This window comes from Lissotriton vulgaris, chromosome 7, assembly GCF_964263255.1.
Source record: "Lissotriton vulgaris chromosome 7, aLisVul1.2, whole genome shotgun sequence".
Lineage (NCBI taxonomy): Eukaryota > Metazoa > Chordata > Amphibia > Caudata > Salamandridae > Lissotriton > Lissotriton vulgaris.
The window spans coordinates 550,958,018-550,975,949 of record NC_141695.1 but is presented as its reverse complement, the minus strand read 5'-3'; the positions used below and the strand labels follow the sequence as shown (position 1 = coordinate 550,975,949).

Here is a 17,932-nt window from a genome sequence, read left to right as displayed (position 1 = left end):
GGTCAACCGGCGTCAACAGGGGTCCGATCCCGGATCCCAGGGGGTCCTGTGGCGCCAGAGCCGCCGGCGACACCGGGGCGCGAACTGCCGGAGATGGAAGGGCAGGATCCCCAGTCGGGCCCGCGGGGCCCGTAGGTGCACCGGCGGGGCCAGACAGCCCAAAGAGTCGGGCCATGGCAGCAAGAAACTCTTGCACCTGTGCAGGCGTCGCAGACGGCCCTGGAAAAGGTGGGCAGGCCGGCGGCGACGTCGCAGGCTCCATCAGAGAGGCGGAGGGGCACCACCCGCACCCTCAGCCGCGACGGGCGAGGGGAAGTCGAGGAGCGACAAAGGTTCTTCGACTTCTTTTTGGAATGCTTGACTTACCTGACCCTAAGTGCGAAGACTTAGATCCAGAAGAATGATTGTGACTGCTCCGCCACCAGCCCCTCAACCTCCCACGGGACCGGGACATTGAGCGGCGCAGAACCGACTGCCAGACTTCCAGCAACTTTCTGGAACGCTCTCGCAAAGTCTTCTACGTCATGGCCCGGCAGTCGGGGCACGACTTGGAGTCGTGATCGTGCCCCAGGCAGTAGAGACACATGCAATGTGGATCTGTCACCGACATCATGCAGTGACAGTTCTCACAGTTCTTGAAGCCGGGCATACCTACGACACCAGGAGTCGATCGACTTGTAAAAATGAGACAAAAGGCCTTGAAAAAACTCAGTCAAAAAGTGACTGGGGATACTAGCTCTGCCCGGATCATCGCTTGCTAGTGCGGAAAAAGAAAGAATCGACGTCAGCACTCGTGGGCGTGCCTAAGTAGCTCCAGCGACATCATTCTGGCGCCAACGACGCACACGGAGTCGCACGACGACGCCTACCAACGCGCACGGGTACTGCTGAAGAAAACTTTCGGATCCAGTCTGCCGACTGGGGGGTTAATACTAAGGTAAGGAATCTATCACTACGTGTTTCTTTCAGATATTAGAAGAATGAATAACAAAACCATTGTCTGACAAAGTTCTGATTCCACTTATGGCAAGTGAATATTCCAGGAAGAAAAGAAAATCCACTAGTATTAACAAATCAAAATATCAACTGATTCATAGAGAGTGTCTCCAAATGACTGACTGCCTTTAGGAATAATTAATATATCTTACATCATTTAAGATAAAGAAATTTAACATCCGAATGTAGAGACTGTTCCAACCCTTACCGACCCTTACCAAGACAGGATATGGGCATGCCCAGTTTTCTCTACATTATTGAAAAGGCATGGAATTCTGTGTTGACATTCGCTAGCCTTCAAATGGAATACACAATCAAGAATCACATATTGGTTCTCATGGTCCACCCTAAACTCAATGTGGATGTTTGTGCAACTTGATTTTGTTAAGTTAGAAAGTCGCTACTGTCATCACTTAAGACTCAAGCAAATATTTTTGCTTCACTACTTGCAGATATTTCCCTTCATAACAGCACCAGATGAAGCATGCAGGGAAGGATGTTTCTGCTACAATGATGGTGACCAGCACACGGTTTCAGTATCCTTGAATTTGCATTGTGTCTGGGGAGAAGAACAAACAAACTGGCACGGCTAATTCTTCAAGCGTCCTGGAAGCTTCCAGCATGCATGTAGATATAGCCTCTTCACCAGCACTTAACACAGAAATATCTACTTGCATTTGCCCCCTACTTAAAGTGGTTTACTTTGGACAACAGGAACTTATATCAGTAAAAATACATAGCGAACAAGTTGCAAACTCAACATTCCAGGATTCCTGACTTTCGGTCACCTGACTGTGTACCACTCTTATGCTCAAAATCAACATGGTGAAATTCAAGAGTGGCAAAGATCGTTTAGTCGGACCTTCCTGGCCTTCTTTGCTATTGGTCATGCTTCTCTTCAACTGATGCATTGGTTAGATTATCATGATGGCCATGGCTCTCTCCGTCTAAAGCATAGTTCTACGAGAGGCAGTCACAGCGCTGCAAAACGACACATTTCACCACGATTATTATTCTTACACAATCCACTTGAATGTTAACAAGTCATCGCTAAGAGAATAATGTTGCTATGGAGGAGAGCAAGCCTCCCTCCCCCAAACCTATTGTGAGAAAAAGGCCTGGCTAAACAGGTTAGCCTTGCAAATGATCTTTATGTTAAAACTTTCGTCAGTAGAACAATAGAAAATCTATATTTTTATCAAATGACATAACAAACAGTAACAGCAGAAATTCATAGCTATCTGTATTGTAGTAAACTCTTATAATCTGTTTCGTTACACTATGTGCAGTTGGGATTGCTGTACTTCTCTTTTAGAATTGTATGCTACACTGTAGGTCAGTGAAACTGTCACGCATCAAAATGTTATAATGGTTATAAACAGTGGAACTGATGCATAATTATTGTTAATGTGCCTTTTTAAAACAAAAATATTAGAAACAGCCTTTATGACAAGAAACGGGGAACAATGGCACATACCAATCCCAGAGTAAGGATTAATATTTCTAAATCTATAAAGAGATTCTCTGATGATAGATGCAGGGCTTTAAGTGAACAGGGTCTCACCAGGTCTGAGCACCAGCAGTTTTTTAAAGGAGGCCTCGAAACGGGTCTCTATCGGACTCTGTTTTGTGCCCTGGCACCGCACAGGCATCCGTTTCTTCCCCGGGCTACAGTGACAGCAGGCACGTCGATGTGCACCTGTACACACTGCTCACGTATCAATAGTGGAGAAGTTATGTCATGGCAGGTGAGCGTTGTAGGGGAAGGGAAATCCTTTAAAGAGAGTACATTTCTCTCTGGATTTCCCTTCTCTTTTTGAAACTCTGGAGCAGCAACATTGGTATGGTGTCACCAGGGCTTTAAGTGGAAGCTCTTTCAATATTGTATACAAGCCATTGTTGCTGCTATTTATCTTTGCAACAACCATTTACAAAGCCAATAGTCCTGACTTGTTGTAGGTGTAATGTTACTTGTTGTATAATATATCTGGATGCAACGAAAAACAGCAAAATAAAAGTCAGGCGGCACACTATGTTATGCACACATTTTTAGCTTATGTGTTTAAAGCTACATTGGCCATGCCCCTTTGAGAGATCCCCCCACAGTTTTTTTCATCACACTTAAAGCCCTGGATAGATGTCAATATATTCTTAAGCCGGTTACCATGAAGCTGATATGAACTAATAGCACATATGGCAGCCACCATTTCACTAAGAATATTGCTAGATCTAGAAAAAGACAATGCTACCTAGTTATTAGTCAATTTCCAAACCAGGTGTAAGGGACGTATAGCCCTAAAAGATATATGCACAGAAATAGGACTAAGCAAACGTAAAAATAAGGCTTTAGATTAAAGATAAACGTTTGCTTACTTACGTGCACAGTATGGATTGGTCCTCACGATCTGGAAAACAAAAAAATTGATTCATCATGAATTTAGGATCAGCATGATCATACAGATTGAAATATTTTACAAACAGCAATTTCTCAGACAGATTATATATTTTAATAAAACAACCAAAGAGATTATATGTTTCATGAAGACTCATTAATTTCAGTCACTAGAACTCCTACTGTCATGGTTTTCCAACTCTTGGACTCTGGGTTTTGATCTCAGGGCAGGGGGGGGGTCAGGGGCTTTAGCGGAGAAAAAATAAATAAACATAAAAATTGCCTGCACTGGTCTGTTGTGGTTAAGGGTCAAAGCACATTTTGCACAAAACGAAAGTAAAAAAAAAATAATAATAATTTAATAGGCACATTTGTAAAGTGCATGGTTACACTCGACCAGTGTGTCCCCGCGCTGCGGTGCAACTGCACAGATTTCCACACCCGGAACCTCCCTCACTAGCTATCCCGGGGGAAGAGATACGTTTCAAATTTTTCCTAAAAATGCTCTCTATCCGGAGACACACAGGGAGCCTGTTCCAGTGTTGGGCAGCCAGCAGGCGGAAGGAGCGTCCACCCATCCTAGCTCTCTTGATAGCGGGAACGCACACCAGACCCACCCGACCTGATCTCAACAAGTGTGTTGGGGTATAGGGGGTGAGTAGCTCCGACAGATAGGAGGGAGCAGTCCCCTGCATAATACGATGGCATACACGCAATGCCTTGAACAGGACTCTCTCCCTTATCGGCAGCCAGTAGAGTGCAGCCCGCGCTGCCTTCGCAGAGGCCCTCCTCAGGGGGTCCCTAGAGCTGACCTCCTCCCATATGCAAGGCTGCTTTACTGGCCTAGCCTTTTTATGGAGCAACTTCTGAGTGACATCCAGGAAAGAACACCTTGACCCCTGTGTAAGAGAACGTTGTTAAAGTGCAGAGCCAGGTGCTTAGATATGGTGCTGTTCTTAAGAGTAGAAGAATTAAGTGATACAGAACCAACTGAAGCTCCACCTGCTTATATTACTTTGCACGGACTCCCCTCCCTGGACGCGTTGCCTATGTGGCACCATTATATTTTGTTTCATTAAAAAATTCTGTCATATCTGCTTTTTCAGGGTAGTTTATTTTCCAATTTCTTATTGGGGCAGGTTTTAACCCTTACAAGCCAAGGATGACTTATTGCCATCCACAGTGCAAAGGACATCATCGGGTCGTTCTTCCACATGGGGGAGGTGGGGTGTCTGAGGGGTGAGTGGAAGAATGGTTGAAAGTACTTCAAGCTGCAATTGTGGCTTATAATGAAGCAGCCTCAATGTTTTCTATCATTGGATTCACAATGAGAAATTTTCTCCTGTGGCAAAGAGGGATTTGTCATTAATTTGCTAAAAATGCCACTAGAAAGTGGGCATTTTTCGGCTCTAAAACTCTTTGTGTGCCTTTTAGATCTCTGCCATTTGATGGCCTGGCTGACACTTGGCCTCTTGGAAGCCAGATCATGGCCCATTAAAGATTAAGATCTGCATTCCCCTGCCCCATGACAGACAGACTGACATTTAGGGGAGACATCTGTGGTTGAAAGGGAACCCTTCTGAACCACTCCCAACCTCAAAGGCACACTACAGTATAACTACTGGTGCCATTCTTCGGGAAACATCCTTTACAACAAAACTTTTACAACGCAGGTTTTACAACAAAAACCATTACAACGCATTGCGCTGGGGGGCGCTCTAGGATAGGGAATAGATTTAATTTACTATCCAACACCTTCCCTAGTGTCCACGGGGACTGAACATGTCCGATACCCTTGTGGGAGATGTGGTGCTGGAGAGCCTGAGACTGACTGGTGCACACTGCCAGAGGAATCTGCTTGTACAAGGAGCATGACTGCCATTGGAAGTGACAGAGCACACTTCCTGAATTGTGGCTGGTCTGGGCGGACTACCTGCTGCTGGGTGGAACCATGAAGTGTGTTCTTTAAGGGCTTGTTGGCTTGCACTCTGTTCTCTTGTGGAGGTCTCCGGGACATAAAAGACCCCCCACAAGGGACCCTCACCATATACTTGTGACACCTAGAGAGCGGTGCCCTCTTAAGTGTGCACATCGTCTGCTGGATCCCAACTGGTAGGGCGGCATGAGCGTGGAACCACGTATTGTGCCTCGAGGCTGGATTGCCATTTGCAGAGCTCCAAAAGTACAGCTCGCAGCCAAGGAGTATGGCTCCAGCATCGTGGGGCATCAACATGCATAAGTGCCTTGATGGTGGTAAACGGATTCACTGGTTGGGGGACCCAGTGTGGCCCGCTTCGTTGATCCTTCCATGTCTCTCGTGCAACATGCAGACTTCATGCTTATTGTATGCAGTGTCCAAATCACAGGTTCCGACCCTCGGCGGTGGGAACGTACTCATAGTTGTGCCTCATTCTACCTCGTGCAGCACTGCTGAACTTGCACCTAAGTATATGACAGGAATCGTCTGGAGTGACCCTTAGCAATGTGCACCAATCGCCTTGCCTCATTTTCAGGGAGGTACGGAATTTGTAACTCTTCATTGTGTGTGACTGGAATGGTCTGGTGCGACTCATATCAACATGAACCAGGCGTTGTGCCTCACTTCCAGGGAGATACTGAGTTTGCGACTCTTCATTGTGTGCGACCAAAACGGTCTGTTGCAACTCTTATCAGTGCGCACCAGATGTTGAGCCTCATTTAAAGGGCGGTGCAGAGGAGCAAATTTGTGCTCCTTTGTGCCCGGATTGCCTGGATGCTACTGTGACTGACGTGTGTCTGACGGGGTGCCACCTCCTTCCGAGCGGCTCCCTTGCTTTACCCCCCATTCATTGATTATTCCTTTTGTGCCCTCAGTGCAGCGGACCAGGTGACCTCCCCTCACTCGGCCCGACGACTTCGTGTTGCCAGGTAGTATTGTCCCGGATCGGGTCTGGCTGGTGAGAGTAATTGACTGGGCTAAGGAACGCTTCCAAGACCGATCGCAAGCGGCTCAAGAGACTGTGTGACGCCCTCCGCCCTGTGCTTTGCAGATCTGTACTGGTATCGCAAGGCACAGTGAGGAATTCTTTGATTGAACGACTGTCGCCCTCAGTCTGCTTTTGCTCCACATCCCTCGAGTGAACTTCCTGAGTAGTGGCCAAACCCCCATTGGTCGACTACCCCACCTTCTTCCCTGGGACCCTGACTAAGTGGGAATCCGGCTTCGAGCGGCCTCATACCAGGGGGAAGATGTATCGCCATGCCATGGGTGTGGGGACAAGGGCTTGGGCCACGGCGTCTGCCTGTGCACTGTCAACTGACCTCCTGGATATCAGTCGCATCGCATTACGGTGTTGTGAAGGAGTGTGTGAGAGAGTGCACTGTCAACTGACCTGCTGGATATCAGTCGCATCGCATTACGGTGTTGTGAAGGAGTGTGTGAGAGAGTGAGAGTGAGTGTGAGAGTGAGAGTGAGAGTGAGTGTGAGAGTGAGTGACAGTGAAAGTGAGTGAGAGTGCGCTCCATATGGACCTGCGGGATATCCGTGGCGCCACATATCAGTGCTGAGTGAGTGTGTGAGTGTGACGGCTTGAAATTAGTTACACCGCATGGCTGTGTTGCTTTACACGTGGATTCCCTACCAAAAGAATACTACGTTTGACATTGGTTTTTTACCCGTGCGGCCTTGGTCCATGGTGCTGTTTAAAAGTGTTATAATTATCCGTGTGCACACATTTCTAATATCATCGTGATCTGGGGTGCACCCTATAACTGTGCAGTATTAAATAATAATAATTACCAGGCTGGGCCTTGTTCTGACAACGTTTCACAATGCATAAGGGTGCTCGGTGCTAAAGTAGAATCACTACCAAGTGTGCATATTACTGATTTCATTTTAACACGTTGAGCCTAGTACTGCTAGTAATATTTCCCAATATGATTTATGTGCAGAAATGCATTATGTTCAGGTTTTGTTAATTAATGTGTGCGTGTTGTACACAAACTTTATTTAATACACCACCTGTGAAGTCTCTTTTGAAGCACTCAGTGTATTTATTGTGTCAGTGCTGTGCCAATGCTTTACACATTGCTTCTGTTATAAACCGGACTTCCTAGTGCCAAGCTACCCAAGGGTGAGCAGAGGTTATACAGCGAGTCACCTACTGACGGGAGTGGTAGGTTCTGCCTGGCTAGGGCCTTACCTCAGTCAAACTGAACGTGCAAGTTGCAAGAACGGCACATCACAGATCCCAGAGGGCGGCATCACAAGGAGCAGGTGAATGCAGCTCTATGGGCATCCAGTGGGATATCTCCCACCTGCCTCCACCACTCCATGTGAGTGAGGCATTGCTGGAAAGGCAAGTGTCTCCCCTTTCGAGTGATGCCTCTTTCTAACAGCCCAGCTAGTGGATTGCGGGGTGCGATGAGCAAGGATCCCACTAGACACCAAGGATGTGTGCGGTTTGTGGTTGATTTTCCCTTTCCTGTGGGAGAGGGGGTTTCACCACCCAAGGTGGGACAGGGGGGCAGAAGCAGAGGGGCACTTGTCCAACTTTATTCAGACCCCTGCATTTCGCTCATCTACAAGAAGCACATCTCCCAAAGAAGTTTCTCCTGGCGTCAGCAAAACATTTTGCATAATGTGCTTTTCAACCCGATTGGGTGTGTTGCAATCTGAACTATTTTTTTTGCTCCTTTTCACTTAGCTTTTTTAAAGAAGTTTTGTGCAGCATGGAATTAAATAAATGTTTTTCTCTTTTTAGTTTGCTGTTATGATCACACTTCGCTATACTCATAGGATTGCTTTTCATTCTTTCAGATGTGAACGTGGGCTCTAACAGAGGGCGCTTTACTCGCCTATCCCCGTTGCCCTTGCCTGCCGGATCCAAATCCATGGACAGGTCTTTGCCTAGACACACCCCAGTCGTGGGCTTGAAAACGGGGCACTTTACCCGCTGCCTTATCCTGCTGGTTGCCTAGCCGTGGTCTATCGAGGACCGCTCCTTTCCCTTAAGGCAACTCTACCGTCTTTAAAAGTTGTGGTCCATTGAAACCCGACCCCTGGATCCTGCTACACTGGCACATGTCCATAACGATTGATTCTACAAGGATCTAGAGTACTGACATTGTCCCTGTGCCCTACTCCACAGACGCATCCAGGATCATTCACATCGTGAATTATGTCTAGCTGGACCATCCACTACCGTCACAGCACTATATCACTTAAAGTAACCCGGTCCTGATAATGACCTGGAATCGTACAGGTCGAAACGCCATCGACCACTCAGCGTAGCCTCTGACATTACTGTAGTCAACCTAAGCAAATTAACCAAAATACCTGCCTTGTACATATTCTTCATTGTATCGTTGACCTCCAATTTTTTTGTATTTTTGTGCCATTCACGCTGTTCTTCACCTTATTGTGTCACAATGCCGTTCACTATCACAAGCACGATATGTGCACACCCACCTTTTTGGATTACTTATGAATACACTGTAGTGTGGTGCTGCTATAACTACTTGCAACTAAGAATCTCATTTTTTCTTACAAACTTCCTCGTGGTCTCCCCCTTTTGTTTTTCTCCTCTGATTAATTCTTTTCATTATTTGCCCTCTGAAATGATTACTGGTTGAGTCATTGTTTTTTTGCTACGTTTCATTCTTTTAGGTCATAGCACACACACAGAATTAATTTCTAAGAGTATCTCTGCATTTTTCCTAAAGCCAGAAAGTTTACAAAACAGAAATGCTATTTTGTTGGATAACTGATTCCAAGCCCCTATCTGAAATAATGAAGGAGAGCTCTTAAGCACGCTCTGAAACGGAGACATCGTCTGAGGTCGAGGGTCAGAGAGCCGAAATTGGAAGTGAGTTTCAGACAGAGTTCCTTTCAATGACAACTCGTCTTCCAGTTATTCTTAGGAACATGCATGCCCATTGCAGTTGTGATGTCCTTTCGCAAGCACAATCTGCAGCAGACAGTCAATGACAGGATAGACCAACCCGGAGTGCAGGCAGATACCACAGAGAACACAGGAAAAGTGCTCTTCAAATAGCCTCCTGATTTAGTTTGGCTACAAATTCCCCATTCACTGTGCATGCTGGATGTAAGTTCAATACTGCAAACATTTTGGCTATTGACTACTTTCATTTTTTCTGGCTAAACACCTCCTTGAGGACATAATACAAATTTGGAGGCAGTACAGTTTCTGAGAGAGCATGCAGGCATCTTGAAATCCTTGTCCAAAATACACAGCTACTTACACTCAGTAGTGGCCTGTGCCTCTTTACCTCGTCATCATTTGTTGACTCCCCCCACCCCACCGCTCTTACCTGCACGGGCCGCTCCGGCTCACACTGCAAAAAAAGGTTTGGTTTTGAGTGGATGATTTTGACCTGCCCATGTTGTGTTTGGAGTCGTTTCTTGTCAAAGGAAGTGTTGCGTCAACCCACACAAGTGTGAGAACTCTGGGTGCTAGGAAATTTGTGGTCACCATAGACTCCGGAACTTTGCTTTCTTTCACAGAAATAGGAGGAAAATGTTGGTTTTTAGATAAAGTTTGATGTTTAGTTGGCCTTAGAGGTAAGAAGATGTGGAATCCACATGAGTCACACCACCCTGGAATCTCCTGGCTGTCTAATTTTCAGAAAGTTTTAGATTTGGTAATTTCCTCGGTGGGTAACAGAAGAGTCCAGACCCGAATCCACAGTTATCCATGTTGCAAAAAAAGAATACATGTTTCTAAACAATGTTTGAAGACTTATTCAGGGCTCGAAAAATCAAAAAAAAATTAACAAGACCTGCAGGTCTAGTAATGTGAAACATCTACTCGACCTAACTGAAATGCACTTGACCTCTGATTCTGAAAGCCAAATGTGACAAGTTAAGATTTAAAAGCATTTTATTGCTCATTTACTTTGTCAGCAATAAAGATGCCTTTAAATCTTGCTATCTTGTCACATTTGCTCCGTTTTCAGAGGCAGAGGTCAAGTGTCAGTTTGTCTTTCTACTCACTAGAAAGGGTGAGTAGGGCATAAAAATAGCTTGTCCTTATTGAATTCAACTCGTAAATGCGAAGAGGGAAGCTAAGATTTTCCTAATGAGTAAGTTCCTCACTTAGGCAAGAAGGGACATCACTGCCACCACGACATAGTTGTGCCAAAGCAGAACAACAAATGGAAGTAAATAGAAATTCACGATTTTATTTTAGAAAATTTGTTAAGCGCACAAATACCCGAGGGTGTCTCGGCGCTGAGTGTCCACTATGCTGTCCATGAAATGATTACTGTTTAAAAAGCCAAGTTTTTATCTGTTTGCGAAAGGAAAGGAGAGAAGTGCAGGTTTTGATTTGGCTAGGAAGACTGTTCCAAAGTTTGGTGGCGGTCACTATACAGGACCTGTCACCCCAGGAGACTTTGTTAGTCCTTGGGACCTGTACAAGACCGGCAGTAGATGAGCGGAGGGATCCAACAGGGGTATAAGGGCAAAAAGCATCTTTTAAGAAAGCAGGTCCCAAGGAGTGAATTGCTTTATAGGCAATGCAGAGTGCCTTAAATTTAGTTCTTTTCTTTACTGGCAACCAGTGAAGCTGTTCAATAGTGCTGGAAATAGGGGTAAACTTGGGGGTCGCAGTGATCAATCTGGCTGCAGCATTCTGCATCAACTGTAGTTTTTTTAGGACTCCTTCCTGAGCATTGACTAAGAGCCCGTTACAGTAATCAATGTGAGATATCACTAATGCACTGACCAAAGTCCTGGCCATACTCATGGGAAGGTAAGGGAGGAGTTTTTTGATCATACTCATAGTATAGAATGAGGATGACACCACAGCATTAACATGGTGCGTAAGTGTAAGTTTAGTGTCCAGTATGACCCCCAGATTTCTTGCCTTGGCCACTGGAGATGGGGGTGGTCCAAGAACAGCAGGCCACCAAGTGGGTGACCAAACTGGGGAGAGATTACCAAACACCATCACCTCCGTTTTATCGGAGTTAAGCTTCAGGCAATTTGTGGACATCCAGTCACTTATTGCTAGCATTCCTGAATTAAAATTAGAAGCCACTTTATCTCCGTTTTTATTAATAGCCAAGACGATCTGGGTGTCATCAGCATAGGATGTCACCGCCAGGTGATGGGATTTGATGACCCTCGCCAAGTCCGACACATAGATGTTAAATAGTGTCGGACTTTGCGAGGATCCCTGGGGGAAACCGCAAGGGAGAGTAAAAGGTGGTGAAGTGAAATTGCCAAAGGCGACGGATTGTACTCGATCAGCAAGAAAGGAGGAAATAAGATCCCTAGCACCATGTGTGATCCCCACCGCTGAGACACGGTCGATCAAGATGGAATGATCGACCGTGTCAAACGCGGCGGATAGGTCCAACAAGATAAGCACTGCCGATCCTCCCCCATCGAGTGTCATCCTGATTTCATCCGTAGCTTTGATAAGCGCGGTTTCCGTCCCATGTCCCTTCCGAAATCCAAATTGCGAGTTATCCAAACAATTATTGTGATCTATGTAATCTGAAATTTGGATATTCATGATCTTTTCAACAATTTTGGCGGGGAGAGGGAGGCAGGCTATAGGTCTATAGTTGGCAACTATGGAGGGATCTAAAGAACTCTTCTTAATGAGAGGTTTAATAGTCGCTTTCTTCCAGATAGAGGGAAAGATGTTAGAGGAAAACATAGCATCAAATATTTGCGTGAGTTTGGGACCTATGATGTCAGGAAACTTTTTAAGAATGGAGAGGAACATGGATCTTCCGGTGAGCCAGAATTGGTAGTGCAAAGTAGGTGCGATACCAGTTCTGACGGGACCTGAGTAAAGTTCTGAAAGGAAGGACGGAGGGTTGAGTCAGGTGGGATAGAACCTGACCACGCCAAGTCCGTATGATCCTTAGGAGTGGAGGATGAATGTCCAGTACTGACTGTGTGTACCTTAAATTGAGTATAGATGTCAGTTACTTTACTTTGAAAGTGGTCCGCCAAGGAGTCGCAGAGCTCTTGAGTAGCTATGATGGGGTGGATGTCGCTTGACCAGAGAGACGCGTGACTACCTGAAAGAGTTGTTTCACAGAGTCATGTGCAAGATTAATTTGGGTACTGTAAAATTTGCTTTTTTCCATAACGATGAGTTGTTTATATTTAGACATCATGATTTTGTAGCAGGATTTTTGATCTGGGTCATAGTCTCGTCTCCATCTGGTTCCTGACGTCTACATTTTTGCTTTTCCTGTCTGAGGACCTCATTGTACCAAGGCGCAGACTTAGAAGCCCTATTGATAGATTGTTTCTTTAAAGGGACCGTCATATTCACTGTGTTCTGAATCCAGTTGGTGTAGTTTATAGCTCCCAACTCAGGATCGGTCACAGTGGATGGCAGCGAGGTTACTAGTGATGACTGAGATGCGAGAATATCAATGCTTTTCCAAGCTCTAAATTGGTTAATGGATAAGGGGTTTTTAGTTGGGGAGGGAGTATCTTTTAGTAAAAAATCGAAAAGAATAGCCGAGTGGTCAGTCCATGTCTCTCATCCTGAATCGATGTATGACTAGAAAAAAGACCATCCAGAAGGTGGCCCGCAGTATGGGTGGGACCAGAAACTAGTTGGTGGAGTCCTATTACTTCCAATTCGGATAGAAGAGCTGTGGTGTCAAGGTTGTCCAACATCTCTAGGTGAAAATTAAAATCACCCAGAAAAGTATACTGGTTTTCGCCTGCCAATGGTTCTAATAAAATATCCAAATTAGTAAGAAATGCACCACGAGGTCCTGGAGGACGATAGATAAGCGTGCCTTCAAAAGGTGAAGCATGGGAAGTGGCAATTGTAAAAGTAATTGCTACACAACTGGTGGTAGGGACAGCCTCCATTCGTACTATTAGATTATTACGATATATAATGGCCAGGCCACCTCCTTTTTTCGGAGGCGGTCTGTCCATACTGATGTTCGAGAATCCGTCAGGGGTTGCAGTGACAAAGTCAGGTCCACAGGACGGATCACCCCAGGTTTCGGTTAAGAAAAGAAGATCAAGATTGTGGTCCTCAATAAAGCTCAAAATTTCATATTTGTGCTTGGGCAGGGAACGTGCATTTATTAATGCCGCTATGCAAGGTTTAGACAGTGTTTTCTTCCTGCAAGGGGTGACTGTCGGTAAGCGACGATAGTTGTTAGTAACAAAGGAACAGCTAGGACAAAGATAAGGGAGGGAGTATGGCTGGTTGGCAAGTTCAAGACGAGGGCAGAGGAGAGGGGATGTATTTAACGAATAAAGTTGCTTAGAATCATAAGTCAAGGTCCCCTCTGGGCTGTTTTTAGGGAAACTGGCAGGGGGGGTGGCCCTAGGCTCGGTCCAGGCGCGGACGGGCGCAGACGGGCTTGCCTTAGGCGCGCCCGCTGCGCTCGTCCGCTGCGCGGCCGGGAAATGCACATTTATATATCGGATAAGGAGGCGGGGCGTGGCCTGATGCAGTGGGCGTCGCCTGTGGGAGCAGGGAAATGGCGTCAAGAATGTAGCCCGTATGAAGTGAGTGCCCAGGAAGGGGGAGTTAAAAATCAAACACAGTATCACAACAAGTATTTTTTAAATGATAGCAAGCGTTCTCCCGGCTGTGCCTCAGGAGATAGAGTGTCCACTGACTCGCACTAGTAGTCAGCGCGCTTTAAGTACGATCGGCGGGGGCGTGGCCTGATGCAGTGGGCGTAGCCTGTGGGAGCAGGGAAATGGCGTCAAGAATGTAGCCCGCGGCAGCGATGATATCGGCTGCACGGGGAAGCCCAGAGCAAGGTAAAGAAGAGTGAGTGCCCAGGAAGGGGGGAGTTAAAAAATCAAACACAGTATCACAACAAGTATTTTTAAAATGATAGCAAGCGTTCTCCCGGCTGTGCCTCAGGAGATAGAGTGTCCACTGACTCGCGCTAGTAGTCAGAGCGCTTTAAGTACGATCGGTGGGGGTCGTGGCCTGATGCAGTGGGCGTCGCCTGCGGGAGCAGGAAAATGGCGTCAAGAATGTAGCCCGCGGCAGCGATGATATCGGCTGCGCGGGGAAGCCCAGAGCAAGGTAAAGAAGAGTGAGTGCCCAGGGAGGGGGGGGAGTTAAAAATCAAACACAGTATCACAACAAGTATTTTTAAAATGATAGCAAGTGTTCTCCCGGCTGTGCCTCAGGAGATAAAGTGTCCACTGATTCGCGCTAGTAGTCAGCGCGCTTTAAGTACGATCGGCAGGGGGCGTGGCCTGATGCAGTGGGCGTCGCCTGTGGGAGCAGGGAAATGGCGTCAAGAATGTAGCCCGCAGCCGCGATGATATCGGCTGCGCGGGGAAGCCCAGAGCAAGGTAAAGAAGAGTGAGTGCCCAGGAAGGGGGGAGTTAAAAATCAAACACAGTATCACAACAAGTATTTTTAAAATGATAGCAAGCGTTCTCTCGGCTGTGCCTCAGGAGATAGAGTGTCCACTGACTCGCGCTAGTAGTCCGCGCGCTTTAAGTACGATCGGCGGGGGGCGTGGCCTGATGCAGTGGGCGTCGCCTGTGGGAGCAGAGAAATGGCGTCAAGAATGTAGCTTGCGGCAGCGATGATATCGGCTGCGCGGGGAAGCCCAGAGCAAGGTAAAGAAGAGTGAGTGCCCAGGGAGGGGGGAGTTAAAAATCAAACACAGTATCACAACAAATATTTTTAAAATGATAGCAAGCGTTCTCCCGGCTGTGCCTCAGGAGATAGAGTGTCCACCTTTGTACTGGGGATAACCGAGAGGCGCTATACTTACCCAGAATCTGAAGGAAAAATGCACAGATAAAGACAATTTGGATATATTGTTATTGTATTACAATTTACAGCACAGTAGGCATATAGAATAACATGTATGATAACCTTGAAGACAGACATAGACTGAAATTATATTGGAATATGCACATGCCGATGTCAAGTAGTAGCATAATATACCTCGCCATTGTACATTTTTATGCTATACTGCTTTATAATCGTATACCTAACCTACCTCATATCAGTGTGAAACGGTTTGCTACATAACTTTATACCTACCTACCTCATTCTCTGAATGGTTATGCTATGCAAGATGTATCTCTAACCTACCTAATGTATTTGTATCTGTGAATCGCTCTGATACCCAAGGGTCACGTTTGCGCTATACAAAACGATCTAAATAAAATAATAAAATAAAAAAAATTGAATGGGCAGGGTATTTTTCGAACCCTGTGGTTAACGAAATGTTGTGAGATCCACACAGATCACACCATGATGAACTTCCGTTGGTATCTAGTTTTCTGAAATGTACTAGGTTGGTAGGTTTCTCTGGGTGGTGGCTGACCTAGGGCTTAAATTCCACTGCTACCACACTGCAAAAAAAAACATTGATTATGCTTAGCGAAATGTGAGATCTCCATGGGTGTTTTGTGTTCAAGGCATTGGGCCCATCCATACAAGTGGGGCACTGTTTTTACTGGGAGAAGAGTGGGAACACAGGATAGATGAACATTTGTTTTTTCTAATTAGATTTCAATGCATTTTTGGTTTCCAAATGTAAGCTATACCCATTTTTCATTCTACAGATTTTATCATATGAATTGCTTCATGGTCGGCGCACGATAAAAAGATATAAACCACAATCTAGTTGTTGGCTCTGGGTATCGCATGTTTTTGGAAAGTCTGCAAATCGTATATATCCTTGTGACCAAAGGGTATAACTGTTGTAAGCCAGATTACTTTTGTAAACAGGCCATGATGACAAAATTAACGAATGAAAAATGTGACATCAACTGCTATTTTTTCTGCTTATTTTCATCATTTTTTTATTTCACCAATTTAGAATCCTCAGGATGTTGGAAAGGAAACCATGTTAGTCTGGATACTTTTTGAGCTGAAAATAGTTATGAAGCCTAATGGCAAAGTGCCCCAAACAACAAAATCTCAGCACTGGGGTGGAAAAGCCTCAGCAATTAAGGTGATAAAGAAAAATTAAATGGATTTAATCTGTTTAGTCAGGATACGACTATGTCTTCATTCATGCACTTTTTTTCTTTTAAAAATGGGTATTGAACTAAAAAATGAAAAGGGTACAAGGGGTTAAATGTAGGCGGTGCGGTAATATCACACTGAAGACGCCTTGTGACTTACAAGAGTCCTTTCCATGTGTATAGTTATTGCAACAGGCAATCTGTGAGGCAGTAAACCGTGTTCTACTCAAGTCCATTTCACCTAACATGGGTAATAACAGAAACAGAAGTTTACACTGTAGTAATGAACGTGTGAATTTGTGTTCATTACCCCCAGGTCCCTCCTGTCATCGTCCCCTTCGTACTAAACAAGTGAAATAATCTATCTCACCAACAGAAAGAAGGAATGCTGGTACACCCCTGTAAAGTTGAAACCACACAATTAAAGTTGTAAGTGTAGTTTATTAAAGGAACACAGGAGCAAGGTAGGGAACAACCTACACAGGACTTCTTCATCAGCAACTACCATAGTTGCTAGGGAGGGGAAACTAGGATACAGTAGAATACATACAGAAACATTCTAAAGGAATTAAAGGGCAACATAACACATCTTCCCCTTTTATAAATGGAGAAAAGAAGGAAAACAAAAAAAAATAAAACAATCAGCAAACAAAGTCTTCTAGCCACTTGGGTTTAGAGCAAATGCGTTTCCGGTTTACAAATACATCACTACTACATGGAAGTTCATTAACAGATGTAGAATTGAAATCATGATTCGGTGGAATAGAATCAAAGGTAGCAGGAACACTAGAGGACGGAACTGACCCATCTATATTGGAGAGAGGGTTTACTACATCTGCAAAGGGAGGAACATTAATTACATCGGAGGAGGAAGGGTTTGAATTGGAGGAAAGATTTTCAGAAACACTAAAACCCCCATGATCCTCACAAGGAGTAGAATTAGGAGTGGTAGTACATGATGGATTAGGAGAAATAACAGAGTCATCAGTTAGACGATTTTTTCCTCTGTAGATGGCAATTCTTTTAAGATTCCATACTTTACCGTCGCTAAGAAGGACAGCATTGCGAAGTATTTTCTTGACCATAAGAGGTTCAGAAAACTGGGAATCCCCCTTACGGACTTTCCAGGGTTTTTTCACCTTAACCCACATACCAACATTAACATCGGCAGTGCTAGAGCAACATTTCTTATCAAAATTTCTCTTATACTCTAGGTGTTTATCAATAACATCAGATCTGACTTTATTCATGCAAATGTCTAAACAAGATTTTTTGTGTAACCATTTGGGATTACATTTAGTTCTGGCAACACGACCTCTCATGATCTCAAAAGGAGACATTTTTAAGGCATCATGAATATTGGTCCTATAGGACCAGACAGCTTTGAAGGCTGAGGTTTCCCAATCCTCACCATTTTGTACAGCTATTTGTATTGCATTCTTCAAGACCCTGTTGAACCTCTCGCAAAGTCCATTACCACTTGGGTTGTAAAGAGAGGTAGTCTTATGGACAATACCAACACGCTCAAAGTAGGATTTGGTTAATTTGGACGTGAACTGAACGCCATTATCACTAATGACTTGGTTGGG

At 45.1% G+C, this 17,932-nt stretch overlaps 1 protein-coding gene across 7 annotated transcripts in view; it reads right to left on the bottom strand.

The window, feature by feature from the left end:
- Positions 1-17,932, bottom strand: part of MYH10 (myosin heavy chain 10) — a 1,221,191-nt gene that overhangs the window by 1,057,993 nt on the left and 145,266 nt on the right. For all 7 annotated transcript variants that reach the window (XM_086930637.1, XM_086930640.1, XM_086930641.1 and 4 more), the window contains exon 4: positions 3,374-3,401. In XM_086930637.1, coding sequence (XP_086786763.1) covers positions 3,374-3,401 — 28 coding nt within the window. The remainder of the gene's footprint in view (positions 1-3,373; positions 3,402-17,932) is intronic.